General features: G+C 42.1%; 1 protein-coding gene across 1 annotated transcript; it reads right to left on the bottom strand.

Annotated features, from left to right (window-relative positions):
- Positions 1 to 565: 565 nt before the first annotated feature.
- LOC306925984 (vitamin D3 hydroxylase-associated protein-like) lies at positions 566 to 16,600 on the bottom strand. Its single transcript, XM_079505172.1, has 16 exons — positions 16,503 to 16,600; positions 15,947 to 16,381; positions 15,151 to 15,264; positions 14,163 to 14,303; positions 11,706 to 11,839; positions 11,339 to 11,545; positions 10,745 to 10,785; positions 10,532 to 10,656; positions 9,843 to 9,968; positions 9,477 to 9,574; positions 9,134 to 9,233; positions 7,620 to 7,663; positions 7,469 to 7,508; positions 6,720 to 6,828; positions 6,309 to 6,454; positions 566 to 1,259 (listed from the first exon to the last, which is right to left on the bottom strand). Exons 2-16 carry the CDS (start codon positions 16,151 to 16,153, stop codon positions 1,137 to 1,139), a joined length of 1,755 nt encoding a protein of 584 aa, XP_079361298.1. The 5' UTR covers positions 16,154 to 16,381; positions 16,503 to 16,600; the 3' UTR covers positions 566 to 1,136.
- Positions 16,601 to 17,114: the final 514 nt, after the last annotated feature.

The following is a 17,114-nucleotide window of genomic DNA, read 5'->3' as shown; positions in this document are numbered from 1 at the left end:
TTAACCTGAGGGCCACATTAAGTGAAGGTAGGGGCCACAAGTGAAGGTAGGGGCCACACCTGGACTAGATAGACTAGATTATGCTAGATTCTACAAAGTGCATGTGCTAAAGCATAATAACTGGTTAACACCAACAGTCACTAGCATTTTATTTCCAGAGAGTAGAACTGCCACAGGGAAGGTGGTTGATAAATGCTACTTTATGTTTTTCTTCAGTAGCCCAATGCCATTTGAGATAAAATATACAAAATGGTGAGCAATTGTACAACACTGTCTAGTTTATACAGTACTCACCTGATTCCATTGACTTATAAGGATACATTTGTACACTAAATTAAAGGCTAGTCCACACCAATGATTTGCAACATGCAACTACTTGCAACCATTATCCCCAACAGCAGTTGCAAGGAGTTGCATTGGTGTACTGTAGACTGGCCTTAAAATGGTTAGAGTTGTACTGGACTGGCCTATAAAGACAAACAACGCACGTCCTCCGTCTTTGGTCGTGCTGAGCCAAACTGCAAAACAGCAGTTTATTATGAAAAACAAGAAGGGGACTCACAACTCACTTTTACAATACTCACATTTTATTCACAGCAGAAACACTGTTGCAAATCAATTAAGACAATCAAAACAAAGGGTGGGAAAAATAAATGAAATAAAAACACACACAAATATATTTTGCCTCCCACGCATGTATTTAAATTCCTAAGGCACAGTAAAAGCATGTCCACCAATGGAGATGCTCTCTTCCCATACTGGACTTGCAAGTATAATGTGCATATGACAGTGTCACAGTTTATTAGGTTCATGATCATTATTCAATAATGACATTTCAAAAGAAAACTTAAATGGAAATTAGATGGTGGTTTTATGAGATCAACCTCTAGAGGGGACTGTGAGGTGCAGTTCCACTACCGACGCACAACTTTCGCACAATGTCAGTGCAGGGAAGTTTGGTATGGAACACTCTACCAACTACCATTTGAGACTGTCCACTGATATTAAACGAAAAATGTGTTACTAGAACACCAATAATGCAACCATGTATAAAAGGATTTCCATGATCTCAAACAGACTACTGTTCTTTTTCACCTTCAACATGTTACGTTTAAAAGTAACGTTACCCACACTGCTCACTCTCTATTCTGTTTGACCAGCTGTTCCACCTCCTTCATGAAGCGCAGGCAGAGTTCATCTTGCCACGGGAGGGCAATACACTGGATGGCTACAGGCAGCCCCTCACCTCCAGTCACCGCCTGCACACAAACACAAGAGTCAGTCAGTCCCATCATCTTGCAATCACTCTCCAGGCTACTGACACTTTGAAATACTAAAATATCTAAAAACACATATTACCCACATAAAAAACCCCAGGAAAGTGTTTCTTGTCTCCCAAACATCATTCAAATAAGATCTGGTTGCAAAAGTGGTGAAGTGGCCCTTTAAGTACAGTTTTTACAAGGTGACAGTTCAATAGTTGAATCTGAAAATTGTTAATACTTAAGGAAAGTCTTGGTATTAAAGGGAAAATTCACCTTAATATAGCGCAACCTAGCTTAAGGTCATCATTCCCAAAGTAACAAACAAAAATGATTTTCCTTTTTCTCCCAATGTAGACATTATGCCAATTCCCATGTTTCTGTGTAGGCCCTGTCACTGCTGTGTAGGCCCTGTCACTACAAGTTGGCCTTGGAGAGAGCTGCAGTCTTCAGTTCAGACAGTCGTATCTCATCCAATATACATGTGATGTCACCACTCACTTCTTTTAACCTGACAGTAGGTGGGTTTCCATCAAAACATTTCGAAAATAGGAAGCGAATAAGTAAGTAATTCGAAAAAAGAAAAGCGTATTTTTCTTGTTTCCATCCACTGACAAAATGCGCTTCTTTGGAGATATTAAATAAGCAGTAGGCATAGATGGCGCTATTTGCCAGTCAAGTGAGACGCGCAGAGGCGCATATTATCTGACATTTATTTTACCGTTTGATGTCTGAAATCTGATAGCATCTGCATCACACACTACAGGATAATCTTACACGATTATTTGATCATGTCACACACACACACACACACACACACACACACACACACACACACACACACACACACACACACACACACACACACACACACACACACACACACACACACACACACACACACACACACACACACACACACACACACACACACACACACACACACACACACACACACACACCTCTGATTTGTTCTTCACCACGGTGCATTTGACGTTCTTTTAGGCTATTCAAGTTGGTCTGCATGAAGTCCTGTCCAGATGGGTCTGTTAAAACACAGCCGACGCTAATCGCGTATCAATACGTTATCAATTAATCAAACGTCCGGTGCGAACCACGTATCCATACGTTCTAATCACTTTTTTATAGCATACTTTCATTCATCTTTTTACCCACCCGGACAATGAAGAACCATCCCCCTGTCATTGCTGCTTAGTCCCGCTCACGTGATCAGAAAAAAAAAAAAAAAAAAAAAAAAAAACCCTCCCCTTCTGAAAACAGGAGGGCGGGCCGCTTTACGTGTATAAGCCAGTGTAAAATGGATGCGCCCATGCCGATCTATTCGGTGTGTGAAAAGAATCAAATTTCACCTAACCTCGCCTCACCAGGCTTTCCTCCACCTATTGGCTTTTACCCAACACTAATACTCGATTCCCCCCTCCCCTCCTGTTTCTCCTGCAGGAGGAGGGCCTTGCGAGATGGGGGCTCATGTCTCGGAAAAAAACATGATGAACGGAACGCTGTTACGCTGCCTAACACATGATCTGCAGATTCTGCACCAGATCGGCATTGCACAACGCCTGCAACACACATGGACAGATGCATGTTTACTTCTTCATACTGTAGCGACCAAACGATCCCCGAGCCTACAATACTACGAACTAACAAACGAACTACAGTATCGAGAGGGGCCGCCATGACAACAGACAGTCTACCGTTGGGGGATCACGTATCGCCATGCAGAGCCGTCATAATCGGAGATCGCTCGGACGTGTGATTGTAACGCTTTTTTATTCATTATAATTGTAGTGATAAGACTGCAATGAACGCGTCGGGGACGTAATCGACCCGGGTGTAATGTATAACGAACTTTTCCGCGTCCTAAACCGTGCATGCCCAGGCATGTTTCCCTATACTAGCTTGAAAAACAAAATCAGCTCATGATGACAACGCGTCTCACCGTTATACTATAGTTCTGAACCGAACGGTGGAATGGGACTTTTTATAGCCGTACATCAAGACTTTTGCTGCCCAATGTGCCCATGACCCCCCCCCCCCCCCCCCCAATGTTACTGCGATCAAAACAATGAAAGCAGTGAATCATCATCATCATCTAAAGAAAGCAGAGTTATGAAGGTTTATAGTCAGACATTGACAGGCAGATATAACAATAAACACAATAAATATGCTATACATCCTATACACCGAATGAAAGCCCTGAATGTGTACTTTTACGAGGAAAAGAGTAAACATTGATCCCATGTACAGTTTGTCATAAATTGCTTACTGGGTGGATGCACATTGCGCCCACCAGATATAACTGCAGAGAAGACATGGACCCGAACTCAATATTCACAAAATAAGGCCTATAGCGACATATAAATACTATATACCGTATGAAACAGAAGACTCTTTGCTTTCATAAGAAAAAAACTTCTACTGTAGTAATAATAAAAATCACACCCATGTGAAGTGAGTGGTGCAACTCTGTCCCATATTCTGTTCTCTGCTTATTCAATACAGCTCGCTATATACGGACTGAGGCAGAAAGTCATGTAAACCTTTTATTTACAGTTTGGTCTGTAAACTTCTACTGTAATAATAAAAATCACACCCCTGTGAAGTGAGCGTTGCAACTGTTCTGTACTTATTCACTACAGCTCGCTATATACGGACTGAGGCAGAAAGTCATGTAAACCTTTTATTTACAGTTTGGTCTGTAAACTTCTACTGTAATAATACAAATCACACCCCTGTGAAGTGAGCGGTGCAACTGTTCTCTACAGTTGCGCGGTGCAACTGTAGAATAAGCAGAGAACAGAATATGGGACAGAGTTGCACCACTCACTTCACATGGGTGTGATTTTTATTATTACTACAGTAGAATGAAAGCAGAGTCTTCTGTTTCATACGGTATATAGTATTTATATGTCGCTATAGGCCTTATTTTGTGAATATTGAGGAGTTCACGTCCATGTCTTCTCTGAAGTTATCTGGTGGGCACAAGCTGCATTCAATAACCAATTACTGTCTAACTGTAGATGGGATCAATGTATACTGTTTTCCTCGTAAAAGTACACATTCAGGGCTTTCATTCGGTGTATAGGATGTATAGGATATTTATTGGGTTAAATTTTATATCTGCCTGTCAATGTCTCTGACTTTAAACCATCCATAACTCTGCTCGCTGTTCAAGATAACCACTTCCAGGCAAATGCAGGTGTTGCAAAAAGGTCAATATCTCCAGAATGGAACATGGTAAAATCAAAATGTATTTTTTAAATTGAAGTGGACAAGTTCAGCTTTCTTTTGATGTATGCGTGTGATTCTCGCTATAAGAGAACATTTTGCTGTGGGCCCCCGAACAAGGCCTTTGTGCAATGTTAAACGGTAGCAACATCCAAATAGGCCTGCCGAGATCTTGTAGCAATCAAAGTGTTAAATAAATAGGCGTGTGTTTTTGTCTAGACAGGGGCTGGTATAGTTTCGTTTTCAAAGTACAGGGACGATCGGGACCCCTGCCCTGCGACTTGACAGTACATTTCCATTTTGACTAGTCTCCTCTCGTCCGTTTCGTTCCGAGCTGTTTAGGAGAAATATCACCGATCTAACTTCATGATCAACGGCGAACGCCCTCACCGGGGAGAGCAAAAGAGCCTCAGCCTGCAGACAGAGGCTTCGAGACTCGAGTGTGTAAATTTAATAATTTATGTATCCACATCCCACCCACCCTCCCGTTCGATCACTCCACAAGTCCACTATAGGCTACTCACCATCGCGTGTGTTTTTTTCTTTTCCAACTGTTAAAAGCGATATAATGCGAGTTCAATGCTTTCTAATTAGAAATATTTTCCGCAAGTGTTTCCATAACCCATTTGCGCATTTCACTTTTTCGATATAGCCCCAAATCCGCCACCTTCTAGCGAAAAAGTGTTTTTGCGAAAAATGCAGACTTATGCGCATTTTGAGGTGTTTCCATCCAGGAGATTTTGCGAAAGAACCTTAATGCGCAAAAAAAAGGCTTTATGGAAACGCACCTAGTGAGGCTTATCCCTCTCAGCTCTGCCTGATGCTGAGCAGGTACCCCAACCCACCTCTAAAGGCCTATTCATAGTCCAGTTTTCGGTGAAGAGGTGACTGACCACCGAAACGGTGGTTAGTAAAAACAAATGTGTTGTGTGAGGCGGTGACCATGTGGCGTGACATGTTGTAGTTTTCGGTGCTCACCTCTTCACCGAAAACTGGACTATGAATATGCCTTAAGAGTCGCTATTATGAAGCAGCAAAAGAGGCTTAAAGCGTTATCCATAGTCTAATATTTTCGGTGGTGAGGTGACCACCGAACTACAACATGACGTCACTGGTGAAGAGCAAACAACCGCTCTCCCCAGCCCTTCTCTCTGTTTTTACTCACCACCGCTCCGCGTTATTACAGCTCCGGTGGTCACCTCACCACCGGAGCGGTGGTCACCTCACCAGACTATGAAAATCCAGACTATGAATAGGCCTTAACCCCCAGAACACCCAGCCAAGCCGGATGCACCATGGAGGATTCAATCCGCTAGTCTTGATGGTGGTGGGCAGGATCTTTACCCCTGCGCCACACGGATGGTGGTGCTGGGCAGGACCTTTACCCCTGCACCACACAGATGGTGGTGGTGGGCAGGACCTTTACCCCTGCACCACACAGATGGTGGTGGTGGGCAGGACCTTTACCCCTGCACCACACAGATGGTGGTGGTGGGCAGGACCTTTACCCCTGCACCACACGGATGGTGGTGGTGGGCAGGACCTTTACCCCTGCACCACACGGATGGTGGTGGTGGGCAGGACCTTTACCCCTGCACCACACGGATGGTGGTGGTGGGCAGGACCTTTACCCCTGCACCACACGGATGGTGGTGGTGGGCAGGACCTTTACCCCTGCACCACACGGATGGTGGTGGTGGGCAGGACCTTTACCCCTGCACCACACGGATGGTGGTGGTGGGCAGGACCTTTACCCCTGCGTTACACGGATGCCCATAAATCTGTTGTTTTTTGTACCTTTCTAAACAACTTGTCCCAGATGTCCTGGAAATGTCCTGTGTAGTGTTTGAGCTCCTCTTCGTCGTCTGCCGTCACCGTTGTGACAGGTACAACACCGGCAGGAAAGTTGAGGAGATTGTAGAGAATGGTATATGAGAGTGCACCTGGTGGTACAGGCCAGATAAGAATAATAGCTTTAACAAAAAAAAACAATATTCCAAAATGGCATACCGTTGTCGGACAAAATAAGGCTTAAGTGGTTACATCAGACTAATCAATGCATGCATCTATTGGTTTATACGATTGTTTTCAAACATTATCCAAAAGAAACATGCTTTTCGATTATTTGAAAAAGTAATCAATAGATTAATCGCCAAGAAGATAATCAATAGTTACAGCCCTATTTGGAAGTAGAATTGTGGAGCGTACTGGTAAGCTTGCCACAGTAGAAGAAGTTAAAGGCCGGGCCAAGCATGGGACACAGCAACACGTCCATCTCACAGCGCCGCCACTCAGCAATGGTCTCATGGATGTAGTCCTGTTCATGATGACATAGAGGGATACATCTCAGTATAACTGCTTAGCCACTTAAATCCTCTTGACTTAGCTCGGACTACACTAAAACAAACTTCTGTTACAGGTATAAAGTTATGGAATTCACAAAACCAGGAGTTGAAGAGTTTAAGAAAGTGTTTAAAAAAGAAAAAAATGATAAAATATGAATTAGAAGGTTAGATATAAGTGTTCTTTTGTTTCCTCAGCGTTGTTTTTGTTTGTTCTCTTGTTGAGCTCTATGTTCTTTGTCTTTGTTGTTTTTTCTTTCTTTTTTAATTGATGTAATCATGGATGGAATCATGTATGGTTGGTAGCAGGCTAGCAGCATCAATTAGATGTCTTTTTTAATGATAGGGGCAGGTCTAAATAAGATTTATCTTCTTCCTGCTCCTTTTCTTTTCTGGTATGGAATATGTAAAAAATAAGTACAAAGTAAAAATGAATATAATCATGTAAAACCATAACTGAAATGAAATAAATAAATATGAAATGAAAAAAAAAAACTTAGTAAACTGGACCCGAGTTGGCTCTGTACAAGATCACCAGAATATGGATGCTGGGGTTCAAGTGGTTAAACGCACATGCAAAAAAAACGTCCCCATGGCCAAAAGGTTATTCTGTACCTCAACATCAGCATGTTGTTTCCACAGATCTTGAACAGAGCTGTAAACAGAACAGGAAAAGGTTCAATCTTTCCCAGCTAAAAGTCATTAGATATTACACACAAAGATGATGATGAGCCAGTTGTACAAAACATTTCTAGATTTTCCTCACCTGATTCCACAGATGGCACTTAAGGACTCAGCCATACGAGGATACTAGGAGAGAGACAACAGTCATTATACACGGAAGAACATTGTACTTTAACCAACCATTCAGAAAAACCATAAAATCTGTGTAGGGTTATATACTGCACAATATGTATACCACACCTCTTGTTAGTAAGATCACTGCAATTCTTGTTATGAAGTATGAACATAATAGGATTAGGGCACCAGCAGTGAAAGATACAACAGAATAACCAATAGAATGGAAAGTAGCTAAGATTACACATACGGCACACGAGTCACTGAAGTACAACTTACAATTTAGGCATTTGGCAGAAAAAAAGGCAAGATAAAGATTACATCAAATGCATAGAGACCACTGTCTCACTGTCTAGTGCCTCGATAATCTAGAGGCAAAGGTAAATCAAGGTAAACCAAGAACCTAACGCCACACCTAGCGTCTAAACCAAGGCGCGACCAAAATCTTTTGACTTGAGAACTACTTTTAAAATGACCAGCTCAACGAGATCAACCCACCCCCAAAAATATTGATAAAATGTACTTGAGGGGGGTTAGTAATAGTGGCGCTGGCATTACATATAAGACAAACACACTAAGTTGCAATCGGAAATAGTGGGGGTGAAAGCCTTCCTCCATTTATGTAGAGAAGTCGTAGGTTTTTGGGTTCTTTGCCTCGCACATATTTTATATAACTTCATAATACTACTGACGTTTATGTGTTTATGTTGAACAGTCTTGAAAATAATGCATTGCATTGGGGGTTTGCCTACTATAGAAGTCATGAAGGGAGCTGATGGGCCCTATTGAGGTCAATCAATCAAGTTACCTTAATTCAAGTGGAAAATATATTTTTTAACATTTTAATTATTATCTCTCCTGGATTGCCTACTGGTACATAAAGAAATACATAATCTGCATAATTTAAACTATAGGATGTCTAAATAATATGCTATCTAAATTAAATTTTAACCTTTGCATAAGACTGCATGGTCATCAAGGCAAGGTCAAGCTAAGGTGGGCTAAGGTGGAGTCTTCAGAGTGCGGCTGAAAATTGGGAGTGAGTCTGCAGTTCTAACTGCAATGGAGCGCCTATTCCAGTTTGGGGGCCAGAAAAGAGAAAGGGAAGGTTCTGAGTGAGCGGGAGAGGTTGTACAGTTGGATCAGGCTTTGAAGACATGGGGGTGCCATACCTTTAGTAGGCCAACATCAGTGTTTTGTACTCTGTCCAGGCAGTAAGGAGCCAATGGAGTGAGTGAAGAAGGGGGGAGACATATGAACATTTTGGCTGGTTGAAGAACAAGCGTGCTGCAGCATTCTGGATAATTTGGAGAGGCTTAAGTGCACATGCTGGGGGTGAGTCAGTTACAGTAGTCAAGTTTTGATATGACTGAGGTCTGGATAAGGAGCTGGGCTGAATCGGATTTGAGCAGAACAAAATGGTTTCTCAGTAGACTCTGAATACTGTACCAATACCGCTTGCAGAACCAAAGGAGCACTCACCACAGGCTTGAGGAGGAAGGAGAGGACTTTTTTCACTGCTATTGGTAGACTGTATGGGAAAGTCTGTGCAGTGAGGCAGGGGTCCACTGGCCCTTCTTTCCTGAAAAATCAGGATTAAAAGCAGATTCATGATCAATCTGGTTCCGTTTTGTTTTTGGTCAATGCAGTCTTGTAAGGCAGTGACTTGTAGATTGTATTGATGTTCAATAATGGAAAGATTTCCCGGGTATGGCAAGCAAACAGGAAGTCTCTCTTCATTAAAATGATAAATTAATCATTTAAATACATTTGTGAATCGATACAATAATAGTTAGATTAATCAATAACTTAAGTTAAAACTCACAGAGTGCTAAGCAGAGTGGTAGCGCCATCTCCTAGGAGACCTTTCACAACTAGTTCATGCATGGCATATCTGATCTTTGGTGGAGAATAGGGCACCAACTAAATAAATACAAAAGAGAATGAAAAAGACATCATGAAAAGCAGGTGAGGTGACTAATTAGCACTATCAGGCTAATGTCAGTGCTACTGTGCATGAGTTGGGGGTTCAGTGCCTTGCTCAAGGGCAATTCAGCCCTGAAGCAAACTGTCTCAAACAAGCAGAGACTGTATAATACATGGTATAGTAGATTACACATTATTGATTAATGGGTGGTTTATGGGTTATTAATTAAAGGTATGTGTGTGTGTGTGTGTGTGTGTGTCTTACAGTGTGTCCTGCTCTCTCCAACATAGCCTTGACCTCCCTGAAGGCTCGAGCCATGCTTGGAGATGGCTGCAGGTAGCCATCATTCTCATAGTAACCAATTCTCAGTGGTTTGGAACTCTGGTACACCTACCGATATGGGAAAAAAGCTTTATTTTTAAATGTATTGAGGGATATTGTGTAAAAGCTAAAATAACACAAAATACAATTCACAGGTGAATCATGCTGTGTTTACACTAGCGACAAATGGGTACAAAATAGCTATAGTGTGTGGCCGGCTTGATTGCTACAGAGTCACTATTGCAGTGTGAGGGTAGGGTACTATACTAGGGTTAAATAGCACAGGGACGAGTTCATGTTTTTCTTCATTTTATGGAACGGATCAGGAGAGAGAAGGGGAGTGGAACTGGAACAAGAACATAGCAGCAGCAAGTGTTGGGTATCAGTTTGTAGCATAAATTATCTGGCTTCCATAACTGTTGCTGTGTCTCCACTAGTATGAACGCAGCATCAGGGTTAATTTAACTGTACAGATCCATTCGGTTGCATTCATACACTCTTCTTTCATAATAAAACAAAAGATTTTACTATGCGGAGGAACAAAGTTAACCATTAATCGTAACAGACAATGACCTGTATGTCCCATGCTGCTTTAAAAGCCCTCTGTAAAAGCCATAGGACAGTCTACAAACCTGCAAGTTAAAAGGAATTGGCGGGACAGTTGGGTCCAGGGTAAACATGTGATCAGACAGCAGTGCCTGCATACACAGAGCCAAGCTGTCCACGTCTCTGGCCATGGGCCCAGCAGATGAAAGCACTGAAAAATCAAAGAGAGAATTGTTTAATGGTCGTGAATATGCACTGACTGTATAAGCACTGATTAGGAAAAGGCATTTCCCCCATACCTGACTTTTGTCCAGGGCAGCAGCTGTTCATGCCTAGTGGACTGACAGAGACAAATGAAACACAATCACAATCCCTGGCTTTAAAGCACAACTAAAGTTTAAAATGAATCTGTAATTTAGTAATTCATTTTTTAATTTACTTTATCTGTTTAAAATGATTAGTAAAGGTACCATCAGAATAATTTCAGATCATAATTTCGTAAAATTATACCTTCCAGTAATTTCCAAAAAATTTGTTGTGATTTTCTTTATCGACAGAATCCACTTTGATGGCCATTTGTGTGCTAAAAGTGTGACTTTGATGCCTGTTTCACCATACAATATAAATCAATGGGAATAATATATTATTGGATTATCCACATTTAGTTTATAGAGAAATGATTGAAGATATCTTGCCAATATTTGGAGTTACATGATGGCAAAGTACACAACCCAAACCTTTACAAAACTTTTATTGTGCTTTAAATCCACTGGTGTCAATGACACATGAAATCATTGTAAAGTCAAGTAAATGTCTTGTGACATTATTGTGTGCCATCTAGTTATATTTGAGACTATAAAGCATACCGCCACCTTTACGACCATGATGCCTACCTCAGCCTCCTAGATGTTGCCTTGAATCCACAGATCCCACAGAAGGCAGAGGGAATGCGAATACTGCCCCCTATGTCAGTGCCTATACCTAGCACAGAACCTCCAGCCCCGATGAGAGCCCCCTCCCCACCAGACGATCCTCCGCTGGTCTTCTGAAGGTTGTGAGGGTTGAGAGTCTGTCCATAGATGGGGTTGCTGCAGTCATAACTTGAAATGGGGCGAGGAGAGGGACACACATGTTTTTTAAAACTAAATGATATGGGTCATTACTCAAGTGATGGCACAAAATGATCTCATAATCCTGAAAAATTAAATAAATATAAGTATAGACTTAACTGTGTTAATATCTGATAAATTAGTGAATTACTTTAAAAGGCCTTGAGGTATATTGGTCTTCACAAAGGGAATAGCTCCTTGTTTTTTCAACACTTTAACAATCACACTGTCCTCTGTTGCAGGCTGGCCCAATTTACAGATCACACCACATGAAGAGTCATGGCCCTAGGAACAAAATAAACATGTAAACAAGAACGGAACATCAAATTGGATGAAAAATATACATACAAAGCTGTGGAGGAAACAAATACTGTAAAATGCTGAGTGTTCATTCAAGTCTTGGGAGTGTACAAATGAATAAATGAACAGTGGGGATTTTACTGTGTAGACTGTAGATTAACATAGAAAAAAGTAAGCGTTGGAGCCTACTGTATTTCCTGTTTCTGTAGTGTGAGGCAGCTTGATGTACAAGTACAAACCGGGCCCCCCCTGGACATGATGTACAAGTACACCCCCTGGACATGACCCTAGTATGTCGCAGGGATTTACCCCAATCCAACCCTGCTGAGTGCCAAGCAGTCTTTGGTATGACCCAGCCAGGGATCAAACCCCAACCTCCCAGTCTCAGGGCGGACACTAACCACAAGGCCACTGAGCTGGTTTATCATTCACAACCTTTATTAGCCTTCAGTGGTCAAATTGAGGGACCGAGAATGCTGATTTTACCTAGTTCTTTCTGAGCACAAGGGATCTTAAGTATTAACACCTTGAGGGCTCGGGCCTATTTAATCCATTAATAAAATGTGCCCATCGTTTATAGCGCCCGGACCACTTTTACCGGCGGACCGGAAGTTGTTGTGAATGTCTGTGTAGCAGCTAACAATAGCCACACCACTCTAGAGTCGATCGACAACAACGGGAGGTAAGAATAAATCTATCGCGACTAGCGACTGGACAGCGGAGGGCCGTCAAACACAGGATCTTTTTTCATAATTAGACGGGATGATTTAGATCGCGAGTTATGAATGTTTTAAGATTTTCGTTGTCGTCAGCTAAACAGGCAGGGAACATTTTCGATGACGTGTCACTGTTGTGCAACACCGAGGATTGGGCAACAAGCGCTCCTAGGCTGTAGAGCGATGCGATCAGTTTTCATAGCCCAAATTGACGGAGATTAATCAATCTCCGTCTCGGGCAACTGACCGTGAACTTGAACTTGACGGTGATCTCCGTCTTGCGCCTCCAAGGTGTTAATAAGTCACCTGGGTGGGTCAGATAGGGGCCAGAGCTTCATTTCAACAGTGAGTAAAGAACAGAATGAGGCTGCATTACAACAATGCAAAACAGATAGCCATGTTTAATTATTACACATCTCACTAATTATTTTTATACTTTTCTCTGTCAGAGACAGAGTATCAAAGCAATTAGTGACTGCCTGTAGTGGTGGTATCGTGGCCTTATGGTTTGAGTGTCTGGGCTCAATCTCTGGCCGAGTCATACCAAATACTATAGAAATGGTAGGCTACCCAATGCCTCCCTGCTTGGTACGCAGCATCAAGGTCTGGATTGGGTCCCTGTGACATACTAACGCCATGTCCAGTGGGTGTACTTGTACATCATGTTGCCTCATGCTACAGAAATAGGAGACAGGCTTCTGACCTTTGGGTCAAGTCTCTGAGTAACATGGCTCGGGAACCATTGGTTCAAGCATCCTGGGGTGAGTCATTAGCTGAGGATGGTCTTCCCAGCATGCGTGTGTGTGTGTGTATTTTTGTTCTATTAATTGTGTTACTGTGTTATTATTATTTGTCATTTTCATTAGGGGTATTTATGTGTTAATTGTGAGCAACGTTATATATGTGTGTTGTGCTTTTGGGAAACACCATGAGCCATAGCCCACTCCTTCTGGCATTAACCTTAGCTGGTTTGGAGGTTTGTTAGTTGATCTCTGCAAATAAAAGTGTTTCTATTGCGAAAAGCTGCCATGCCTCATTGATCCCACATTTGTAATTGACAACGATAAATCAAAATTGTGATTGATAAATCTGCAGTAGGTTCTGGAATTGGAAATTCAATTTACATTCTTGCTTAATTATTGATTTAATATTATTAACTTATTATTCAGTCATTATTCCTCTTATATACTGTATGATGTATACTGTATACTGTATACTGTACGGGGTGCCTTAGCAGGAAACGTAAACAAGGAAGATAAGGAGTCATCTGCACAAGTGTTTAGTCAAAATACTGCATCAGGGTGGTCTGATTACATCTGTATCACCCCCTGGACCTCTGTATAAATGTATGTTTTACCAACAATGAGTTTGGTGTCAGACTCGTGTTGCCTTTCCGATGCAACCAGACGCTGTGTCTTTTCTTTTCCTACTTTGTCTATTCTAATTTCAATCCATTACTCTCGTTTCATTATTATTATTATCATCTGTTGTATCAAATAAATCTACTAAAGACATATCCTTGCATTTCTTCATTCTCTCAAAGAGGAATTATTTAATTTGCAGTTTCAGCTCCACTCTTTTGCTCAAATCACCTTGTAGCCAATGTTTTCCTTGATGCTGACAGGGACTCCATAGAGTAGGCCTTCTTTACAGGTGCTCAGAGCTTTCAGCTGGTCAAAGCTCTCCAGCAAAACCCCAGTACAGCAGTTCAGCCTGTTGTTTACCTCCAACGTCTGAGGGCACAGGGCAGTTAGTTCACACAGGCTTTTCACACCAAGAAAAACATTTATGGATTACTCATTATCATACTGTATGGTAGTGAATAATACACTCAGTCAAGACAACCACTAGGAGAAGGCGCGCTCAACTCAGGTGGAGTCTTTTGCAGATTCTTGAAGATATACAGAGAAAGGAATATCCGCACTCTCTTGAGTTTCTTATGAACTTGGTTTATTTGAACAAGCACAGCAGCAGTCTATCTAGAAAAAAGTCACACCTGTGTGAAGTAAGTGGTGCAACTCTGTGTGGGGGTCCCCGGAAGTTCGCGACCCACAGGACCACAGCTAGGGTGCCGGCCCGGTTCCGAAACGGTTGAGCAATGACAGAGTTACCGTGTGGGGGTCCCTCTACTGTACTGTACTGTCACTGTACTGTACTGGCACACCCGAAATCATCATATATACAGTTAATATGTGTTTGTGTGTGTGTTAGGTTGCTTGTTAGGTGGTGAAAAACAAACATGCTATTTTCGTGCTCAGACCCACCCAGGCTAGCCAGCCACACACATAGCTCCGTAAGGGAGTGGTTGCACCACAGACTGCTACTACTGTACTATAATCTATAGCTCTATGACTATAATACACAGACATTGGGGCCAGATTGATGACGTCTTGTCTGCTTGCATTGACTTGAGTCGCAGCAGACAGTAAACACTTGAGGTCAAAGTTCTCTGTGTTAAACCATTAACACAGATGACATAAAAGTGTACATTGGGGTGACAGAGATGAAAATCATATTGGGGGTTTATGGACGAATGCATATCAAACTGGATCAAGGTTCTTGAAATGGAAAAATCATTACCTTCTCCATGTAGGAGTGTAACACATCTTCGGGGCTCAGAGATCCTTCCTTCAGGCGTTTGGTCAACTCCGACAGGGACAGAGAGCGGATGAGAGCGCTGTCTGTACTGGGATGCTTGAAGACAAGAAAAGCGTTTGAGCAGTGGTTCTCAAAGTGGGTTCCAGCCAGGGACGGTGCGGTGGACCCCCAGGGGTCCTTGAGGGGGTTTCAGGGGGTCCCCAAAAAAATTAGTTTATATAGCATCAAAATAAGTTTTACTAATGTAACCATGCTTCAGCGATTTAAAAATAGCTGATCTACAAGCTCACAATGCCTAGTGATGTGACAATCATGAGCTTGTAGATTTGCTATAAAAGAAATGGCTGAAAACGGTTAAAAGCTACGATTAATGTTTCATATTTTTACACAAATCTTAAGGGGGTTCTTGGTACAAAATATTTTCCTTGGCCAAACAGTACAGTATTCAATTAAGGTTAACCTAACCTTATTCCTAACCTCAACCTCAGTAAAACGATGCCTAAACCTAACCCTATTCCTAAACCTAACCCCAGTAAAACTATGCCTAACCCTAAACTTATTTCTAACCTTATTCTCAGTAAAACAAAATAAAGAATACAAGAACCGCCGCACCGAGCTGTCGGCGTGAGGTCGGCGGAAAAAAGCTGGGGCGAGATGGAATTGGGGCGACCTGACCTGTTACCAGGTTATATATTAAGGACTACTGATTAACCTGACAAAAATAATGAACAACTCGTATCCCGGTATCCCAAACGTAACCTAAAACAATTAACCTCACCTTTTCTCTGTACTGACGGACGGCTTCCTCCGCCTGTCGCACAGTTGCAGCCCTCCGGTTTCTTTCTTTCTGTATTTTATCCGTCGCTCGATTTTGGCAGAAATATTTGATCATAATGAGCAGCGCTCCTGTCCCACACGCTACCGCCGTCACAACGGCTTTCCAGTTTAAAGTCTCCACTTCAAAAAGATGGTTTAGCTTTTCCATTGTTAGAACTCTCTTCTATGCCCCAAAAATATACACACTAAACAGATGTCTTCTTCGTTTCGTTCTGCCCGCTAAACTGCCTACTACTGTACTGTGTGCATACTGCGTTGGGCTGCAAACATACTTTGCAAAGCGTTATGAGCATTAGGAGTATGCATGAAGAAGGAAGCGTCAAGCAATCTCAGGCAAACTGGAGCCGGAGGTTCAATCGCGACTCGCGATCTCGTGCTGCCCATGTAGCCTGGTTAATAAACCAGACCGAATCAGCCGTTGGCAAAAAAAAGTTGCCTACCAGCGGATTACCGCGACAGTGTTGTGTGATATTAGTCTGGTTTATTAGCCAGGCTACTGCCCATGCCCATCCCCAGCCTGTCCAGTCTGAAACTTGTGCTCGACTCTTTAGATACCGTACGTCAATTAAAAAATAAATGTAGGCATATACTATAGTGTGCACGGTGCACGTCGAAGAAAGGTCACTCATGACAGTGCATCATTATTTACCGGTATGACCTTTCCTTCTTTACATATCCTTGCTAGTTACCAGGAAGCTTAAGCACGGAACGCCCCGCCCAGATCAGCTGTTTTTAGGAAGCAAGTTTTCTAATCTGTATTTTATACTTAATCATCATAGTAGTCCGACAGTCGGGGGTGTGGAGTGGGAAATTTGGTATAGTTATTTATTGGCCTAAAATATTGTCTACACTTGCTGACCAGCTGTCAGCATTGAGCATTTTTTTATAGGGGGATATATGTGACCATACCATTAACATCCTATATAAGGCAAGAATTTTAAAAATTTGAAATGTTGCTTTTTGTAGCATGTGACGAGAGGGTTTTCATGATTCTGAATCCTTTCCAAGCATTAGTTTTGCACAAAAAAAACCTCCTCTGGCTAGAAACGGCCATAGACAATCACAAATGTGATGAGGTCACTCATTGAGATGCATTTGTGTTCTACTTT

The sequence above is a fragment of the Electrona antarctica genome (genome assembly GCF_951216825.1).
Source record: "Electrona antarctica genome assembly, chromosome: 7".
NCBI classification, from domain to species: Eukaryota; Metazoa; Chordata; class Actinopteri; order Myctophiformes; family Myctophidae; genus Electrona; species Electrona antarctica.
This window is presented reverse-complemented; position numbering and strand designations above follow the sequence as displayed.

Bases quoted from the DNA above. Each gene is read 5' to 3' on its own strand.
- LOC306925984 (XM_079505172.1), bottom strand. From the start codon at position 16,153: ATGGAAAAGCTAAACCATCTTTTTGAAGTGGAGACTTTAAACTGGAAA. The intron at 14,304-15,150 runs GTAATGATTTTT...CTGTGCCCTCAG, and splicing joins TACACTCCTACATGGAGAAG to ACGTTGGAGGTAAACAACAG. The intron at 10,657-10,744 runs GTATGGGGGAAA...TTGATTTTTCAG, and splicing joins CTGCCCTGGACAAAAGTCAG to TGCTTTCATCTGCTGGGCCC.